Source organism: Echinococcus granulosus (genome assembly GCF_000524195.1).
Source record: "Echinococcus granulosus chromosome Unknown EG_S00121, whole genome shotgun sequence".
In the NCBI taxonomy this organism is placed as follows: domain Eukaryota; kingdom Metazoa; phylum Platyhelminthes; class Cestoda; order Cyclophyllidea; family Taeniidae; genus Echinococcus; species Echinococcus granulosus.
Window position 1 is genome coordinate 1 of NW_020170501.1, and position 7982 is coordinate 7982.

At 52.0% G+C, this 7982-nt stretch overlaps 1 protein-coding gene across 1 annotated transcript; it reads left to right on the forward strand. All coding sequences in view use genetic code 11, as the record gives it.

Moving 5' to 3' along the window:
- Window positions 1–343: 343 nt before the first annotated feature.
- On the forward strand, window positions 344–3540 carry EGR_08821 (Kinesin-like protein KIF20B; the record flags this gene model as incomplete). Its single annotated transcript, XM_024498070.1, has 6 exons — window positions 344–794; window positions 864–1051; window positions 1134–1436; window positions 1681–1819; window positions 2066–2763; window positions 3076–3540. 6 exons carry the CDS (start codon window positions 344–346, stop codon window positions 3538–3540), a joined length of 2244 nt encoding a protein of 747 aa, XP_024347472.1.
- Between the last annotated feature and the right edge of the window lie 4442 nt (window positions 3541–7982).

Here is a 7982-nt window from a genome sequence, read left to right on the forward strand (position 1 = left end):
CAAAAAGTATATAATAGCTTAATTAAATAAGGAATTTTTTGAAAATGCTTTTAGTTTTCATGGAATTCTTACCGTTAAAAAATTTTTTAAACCTTTTTATATAAATTACTTAGATTAATAATTTTATTTTAATTAAGCTGTTATATACTTTTTGCAAAAACTAAAAGCATTTACAAAAAAATTACTTTTTAAAGGTAAGTTTAGAGAATTATTTTAAAAAGGCTTAAACACTGCAGAAAGCAAAGGGCATTTTGTATAAACTTATTACGGTTTTTATACCTTGTGGTATTATATCATTTGCTGTTTTGGAGCGCGTTTTGGTTTCGAATGGTTCGTACATGTTATGTCGCTTGCGTTGTCTTTTGCCTCTCTCCGTGACCAGTCCTTTGGTGTGCATCCCTCCTTCAACTTTGCAACCCTGAGTAGGAATTTGCTGGGTGATTTTAATGAACGAGAAAGCAGTATCCTGCAGAAGGATGAACAAATGCCAGTGTATTTGCGTATTCGACCACTGAATCCTGGCGAGCCATCGAATAAAGTGTTGTTTGCATGCGGCGCTACCAAGGTGGTGCTTAAACCGTCGGTGGAAGATAAAGGTCTGCGTGCGGGTATGTTCGCGTTTGGCCAGTCTTCGCATGAGTTCACTTTCTCTCGGGTGTTCGGTGAGGTCACAACGCAGGCTGAGATTTTCAAGGCTGTCGCGGCGGAGCGGGTGAGCGAGTTCCTCGAGGGTGTAAATGGTTTGGTCTTCGCCTATGGCACCACTAGCTCGGGCAAGACCTACTCCTTGCAAGGTAGGTGCACGGCTTTCCATCCGTCCTTCTTCCCTTTAACCTCATCGCATATATGGTCTGTTCGAACAGGCACCGCAGGAAATGGGGGCGTCATTCCACGTGCATTGGAGTGCATCTTCAGGAGCGCGGCACTGAACCCAACGGAGCGATTGGTGCCACGCGGTTTCGATGAGGTGCAAGAGGTGACAGAGGCGGAGGCGGAGAAGCGAAGACGCGAGAAAGCCCTTCTCCTGCATCTCGCACGTACAGCTGAAAGCGTAAGATGGGCGCCACTGCTCGTAGATTCTGCCCCCACTTTCTGCCTCACAGCTTTTAACCCGTTCTCCTTACCCATGGTAGTCGTCGCGGTCGTGCGCAGTCAGTTGGGAGTCGGTGCGGCCCCCATCGGAGGTGAAGTCGTCGGCTAGTACGGGAGGCGAAGCAGTAGCAAGAGTGGAGGAGGAGTGTTTGGAGGTGTCGTTTGCCTACAAGGACTCAGCGGCCTTCTGCTTTTGGATCAGCTTCGTGGAAATCTATAACGAGGTGGTCTATGACCTTCTCGACCCCAATTTTGTCTCTACCGTCGAAAAGTGGAGTGGAGCATCATCTTCTGGCTTAGTTGGCGGTGGAGGTGTGGCAGTCGGGGGTGGCGGTTCCTTTGGGGTGCGCCGAAGCCCACTAGATTTACGCACCGATAAGAGGGGCAACGTGTTTGTCAAGGGTTCGTTCCCTTTTTTTGTTCTATTCTCGTTAACATTCATATTTACTGCCGACTTGAATTGGGGCTGCTTCTATCATGACGAGGTGGCTATGATTTCGGTGCAACCTGTTTTTTCGAGCTGGTGTTTCAGTTTGGGGACTGTGATTCAGACGGAGGAATGGCCTTTTTCCGGATGGTTTTTGGAAGGCTGATGTTGTCAGCGAACATGCCTCTGGTATTTGTCGAGTCCTCCTGCGTCAAGATGACTTGAGATTCTCTATTGCTTACTGTCAGAGTGTTGCTAGGAGTGGAATGGAGAATCAACTGTGGCGTCAGCAGCAGTCGCGTTTGGATGGGTGAGCGAGTGAGGAAGTGTCAGTTCTTTCAGAAGACGCCTTTACTGCTTGGATGCTCCTTTATGTTTGCTAGGTAACCTTGAGGTGGTTGAGAAGTTGATCGTAATTGGTGTTACCGCTTGGAGGCTCCTTTGGCATGGGTTGTGTGACTTAAGGAGTAGAAGGGGCAGAGGCGGCGAGCTCATTTAAGGTGAGTTGACCTAAGTGATGCCCACGTAAGTGTGTGCTCGTTGCAGGTGTGCGGTGGTACACGGTGACTTCAGCCGAGGAGGCCTACTCGCTGATCTCGGTGGGTCGGCGCTGCCAGCGCGTGGGTGCCACGCGGCTCAACGAGTCGAGTTCGCGATCGCACACTATCCTCACCCTTCGTGCCCTTCGCTCTCGTCGGGGTGCCCCCATCGGCGTTGGCGCCGGCGCTGTTGGAAGCAGTAGTTTGTTGAGTTTCTGTGACCTCGCGGGTAGTGAGCGATGCGCAAAGGCGGCGACACTGGCGCAGGTGCAGCGATTGCGTGAGGCTAACAGCATCAACACGAGTCTCCTGACTTTGGGCAAGTGTATTGAGGCACTGCGTCACAACCAGCGACGTGGTGGCGGTGGCGGCAACCCGCGAATCGTGCCGTACCGTGAGTCTCGCCTCACGCGTCTCTTCCAAAACTTCTTTGTGGCTGCAGGAACGGGGGTGGGTGGTCGCGGACGGAGCCGCGCATGCCTGTTAGTAAATGCGGCACCGTGCGCTCCGTTGGCGGAAGAGACGCTGCATTCGCTGCGCTTTTCGGCCCTCGCTGGTCAAGTTCTCATGTCTACGGCAGCGCCACCACCGTTACCGCCACCGAAAGCCGCGCCTTCGGAGTCCGCTGCGGCCGCGGCCGCTTCTGCTGCTATCCAGGATCAGTTGCGTGCTCAACTGCTCCGACAGGGTTTCCGTCTGCGGTGGGTCTGTCTCTCACCATTAATTGCTTTTATGATTGCGTTGCGAGTTCTCTCTCCTTTTCTTCTCGTTTTTGTCGTGTACGAACAGGAAATAGTCGTGTTTGCGTTTGTGTGAGGAGACAGTTACCTTGAAGTGATGTCTAATGTGGTTCATAAATCATGGTAGAACGGTGTACACTTGTTGCTAGCGTTAGATGGATGTGTCGGGAAGTGTGTGGGACGCTTCTCTTCGTTTGTTCAGTGTGATTTTCCACAGGAGTGTTTACGATCGGAGAGGTCTTGATTTCCCTCATGTGGTTTTCTTGTGCGGAACTAGAGACGGGCCTTGGATGATGTGTCACTGTGGATTGTTGGTTTGGAGATGTTTTTCCATGCGCCTTGCAGTTGTTCTGGCAGCCTGCTTGGTCGACGCGTGAACAGCAGCGTTGGTAGTGTGGCGACTTTGGCAGCGGCGGCATCGGGGGAGACGACGATGATGAGAGTGGAGGAGGTGGAGGAGACGGCGACGGTGGTGCGACACGGTGTCAGTAGCGGTGGTGATGGTGATAACGGAGACGGAGGCATTCGGCGACCGCTGGCGGAGTGGGTGGAGAAGGAGGCAGTGGAGGCGGAGTTGGAGCGATTGCCACGAGAGGCGCTGGTGGAGATGGTGCATGAGCTGCTGGCAGCCGTGGCAGAGGCGCTGCCTGCCGAGGTGGAGGCGGCACGTAGCGAGACTCGTGCTGACGTTACCGCGACGATGGGCGAGGAGTTGTTGCGAATGGAGGAGCAGTACGAGTGAGTGTGGTCATGTCTTCCTACTTTTCCCCTTCTCATCGATTTATTATGGTAGCACTATACGTCGTGGGGCTCTTTGGGGCGAGCGAGGTGACTGGGTGGCAGGCTGAGCATGTCGTCGTCTGGTCAGTCTGTGGGAGTGCAAGTAGCTGTGTGTGTGGGAGTGTGCGTGCGCTCTGTCGTGTGCGGATTGATCAGGGAAGGTGTGCGCGAGGTTGTGTGTGTATGTGTGTGTGTGTGTTTGTGGGGGTGCGTGTGCTGTCGTGCATCCTTCCACCTAACCCTAATCGTGTGAGGGAGTGCCATCTCCCTTCTCCTCCTGCCTGAGCGGTTTCAGGTGGCTTTCCGCTTCCAAATCCACCGACATCAGTCCGCACTCGTCTGTGTGTATGTGTGCTCTGCACTAGCAGCCTGTGTGTCAGTTCCCCTACTCGTTCGCCCCCAGATGGATTTGTGTTGGTGGTGGCAATGATGGTGTGCACTGTGCTGCATGCTCCCTGCACCACCGACATACACGAACTGTCATGTCACTCCTTCCTTCTGTTTGTTAGTGTCGGAGTCACGAGTAGGTTGTTCGCTTTGCTGACTAAAGGGCCGTGATCGGGTTAGCTGAATTCAGGTCATGCATTTTTAAAGTAAGGTGTATGCGTCGCCGCTGTCGTGTGTGTGTTTAGTGTCCAGGTGTTGAAGTGGTAAGTTGGTGCATTGGAGGTGGTGTGGCATATTGACGAGTTGTAGAGAGGGTTGTGTAGGCGTTCCGATTTTTGTTTTTGCGTGTGTTTGTGCTGACGGAAGTAGGCGTCGATGTTCTTGATTGTGATGACTGGGTGTGTTGACAGATTACTGTTGCAGAATCAGGAGCGGGAGTTTGAGGCGCGACTGGTGGAGGAGCATCGAAAGCAGAAACAGAAACAACAACGAGGGCGACAACGGAAGGGATCGGAGACACTGGGACCGCATCGACAACGTGGTTCTTGCACCAGTGGTGCAGATTGCACGTGGGCATCATTGACCTGTGTGGTGGGAGGAGAAGGAGAAGGAGAGGTGGAGGTAGGGGGGAGCGAAGTTGGTGGCTCGGAGACTGTGGAAAGCAGTGGGCCATGGACGCGGGAGCCATCGGCGAAGACTCGTCGGATGGAGGAAATGGGTGATGAGCTGGCGGAGGAGGTGGAAGCGGAAGCGGAGGCAGATGAGGAGACGGAGAAGGAGGAGGAGGAGGAGGAGTGTCCTTCTTGTGCTCGTGCGTAGTCCTTGCTTCTTGCCTTATTTTTCGAGGTGCCAGTGGGAACGCTGGTGCTGCTTTTGTTGGTAATTTGTCTGAGTGTTGGCGTGTTGGTTTATGCTGACGTAGACTACGTGAAGGAGGTGGCGCGTCTGCGTGAGGAGTTGGAGGAGGCGCGTGGCGACTTGGCGGATCAGCAGGACGCGATTGGGGTCGTGATGGCGCAACGCGACGCCTTTGAGGTGGAAGTGCGGCGTCTGGAGTTTCTGGTGCAACTGGCAGTGAGTTGTCATCCTTTCACTCTCATCTGTGTGCTACATGTGTTTGTCTATCTACTGGTTGGTTTGTTTCTGTCGTGTAGAAGCAGCCACTGGAGGTGAATCCTGCAAAGCCTGCGTCGACTGCACCTACGTCTGCGAAGGCGACTGTGACCACAAGTTCCACTGCTACGTCGATTTTCCCTCCGTTGTTGGGGGCGGAGGTGTGTCATCTTTTCTTTCGTATCTTTATTCACAACTCAGTCTCTCCTGCTTCCACTGGTCTTGTCCTCGCCGACGTTAGGGAGTGTCACTTTCCATGGCATTTGGGAGTGTATTGTGGTTTTTTTTTTTTGTTTTAGTCGGTGGTGGCACCTTCTTCGTTGTCTACCGAGGAGGTGACGATGTTTGGGAAGCAGCAGAAGCAGGAGAAGGAGCAGTCTTCCTGTGTAGCCAAGGCCACTCATTTCTTTCCGCCGTTGATGTGTTCACCCGATCGTGTTAGTTGATGGTGATGGATACGTCTAGAGTCCACTCTCGTGGTTGTTTGTTTTGTGTTTTGTGGCATGACGTGACGAGTAGTGCAGTGTTGGTACTATTGTAGGTGTGTGTGAATGGTGATGTTGATGCTGACGCGGACATAATTCCTCCAACACCGGACGCGGTGGTGGCGGCGACAGCGGTGGCATCAGTGGTGAAGCAGGTAGAAGCGGAAGGAGAAGGCGGGGGTGTGAAGGTGGAGGCTGGTGCCGGCAGTATTGCGCGCCTACGCGCGGAGAGTCGGGAGGTTCTGTCGCAGCTGGCGCATGTGCAACTGGATGCGGAGTGGAGTACGAGGACGAAGTGGGATGAGGAGGTGAAGGCGGAACCGGTGGAGAATGGGCGACCATCGAAGGCAAGTGGGGTGTGTGTGTGTGTGTGTGTGTGTGTATGGCAGGTTTGCTGTGTGGGTTGTTTTCTCTCCTGCTGTGTGTGTGTGGTTGTGGTAATGGTTGTAACTTCGTTTGACAGACGAGTGCGGCGCGAATGGCGTCATTTTTGGCTCACGAGGCGGAGGCTGAGGCTGCGGCGGCGGCGATTGCGAGAGAGTCGGCACTGCAGTCGCGGTGCGAGGCGCTGTTGCGCGAGCTGTCTGATGCGCGCTCTGCCCACGAGGAGGTGGTGGTGCAGTTGGCGGAGGTGCAACGGCGTCTGACTGAGTACGAGGCGAATCGGGAACTGGTGTGTCAGTACTGTGTAAGGCAATTGGATGGGCGTGTTTAGGTGGTGGTAGTGAGTGTGAGTGGATGAGATGTCATTTGGTGGTGTTTGTTTTCAGAAGCGAGAGACGTTGGATGCTGAAGTGCAGACGGAAGTGGTGAAGGTGGAGGTGGAGGTGGAGGAGGGGGACGTTGTGGTGAGTGGGAGACGTGGGACGCGAGGACGACGTCGACAAGGACAGCGAGGACGGAAGACGGTGGTAGCGACAAAGCGGGAGACGTCGGCGTTGGTGGTGCCGAGTTTTGAGGTGGCGGGGGTGGGGGAGTTGAATGACAGTGACGCGGAGAACGCGTTGTGTGCGCAGTTGGCGCGAGACCTCAGTCGGATCCAGGTTGATGTTGCTGCTTCTGCTGCTGCTGTTGGTGGTGGTAGTGGTGGTGGTGGTGATGGTGATGGTGTATCTACTGGAGAGGAGGAGGAGGAGGACGGTGACGAGGAGGTGGTGGAGAGAGGCGAGGGGAAGCATGGAAGAAGGAAGCGTGGTGGTCAGCGTGGAGAAGTGAAGAATCGGTCAGTGGGAGGTGATGTGAGCACGCGTGTCACCCGATCCATGTGTGTGGAAGGTGGTGGAGGTGAATCGAGGGAGGAGCATCAGGAGGTGGCGAATGTGCGGAGACTGGCACCGTTGTTGGAGGCGCGGGAGTTTGTCAATTTGGAATCGGATAGAGTGGAAGAAGTGACGCCGCGACCCATTCGACGAAATCTGCGTTCTCGAAAGGCCGTCTAGCCATAAATGTCCACCTTCTTTTTAACCCTTTCTCTCATTCCTTTTTGTAAATGATTGGTGATTCTTGTGTACTTTGCCTAATCAGATTTTGCCTGTTTTAGTTTTTAGAAAGAAGATTTTTTGGTAGATGTCTTAATTTTTACGCCTTACAATTGCGAGACCGTTTTTTGGGTGACGATGTGTTACGGTTATTGCTTTTTTTGCTTTTATCTCCCTTGTTAGCCTTTTTTGTGTTCCTTTAGGTCGTTTTTTTTTACATTCCATTTTAATTTGCACTATTTCTCGTGCTTAGAAATATCAAAATCTGCATTTTTTTGCCTCTTTTATCGTAATAGTTTTGTGCGATTGTTTATATTCTACTGAAGGTTATTTAAGTAGCTTAATTTGCCTTTTCTACCCTTGGGCGTTACCTTTTCGATAGGATCGCATTCTTGCACTAGACATTGTCGGTTGAAATTGGTGGATGCGGTTTAGCTTTGTCTGTTTTGCAACCTGCGTTTAGCTGAATTGCAGTGGTGCTGGGTAGGCTTTACGCTAATTTTGTTGTGTAGCATTTGGCGTAGGTGTGGATTTCGGTGACCTATTAATTTGTTACCTATAATCATGCGGTAACTTATAACTCAAGACTCGGTTTTGCGTTGTTGCATAGAATGGAGAGTTATGTTTCATTCTTTAGCATGACATTGGCCAGTTCGAAATTAGTTTTTCGGTTGTAGCCTTCATTTATGCGTGGCATGGGTGTTGATGGAGCAATTCGTTGACGTATACATCAACTGGACTGAAGAAGGTCGGAAGACTTCTGCCTTGTTTTTTGTGTCTCCTGTTAAGTAGACGCCGCTTGTTTCGGATTGTTGATTAGTCAACCGGATTTTTTTTCCCCGACTTTTGTTTGTCCTTGGCTGTTTCACACCACACTACTATGACAGATACTTCTTTAACCTCTGAAGGCTTCACCGATTTTGAATGTGTCTCTTCGTTGA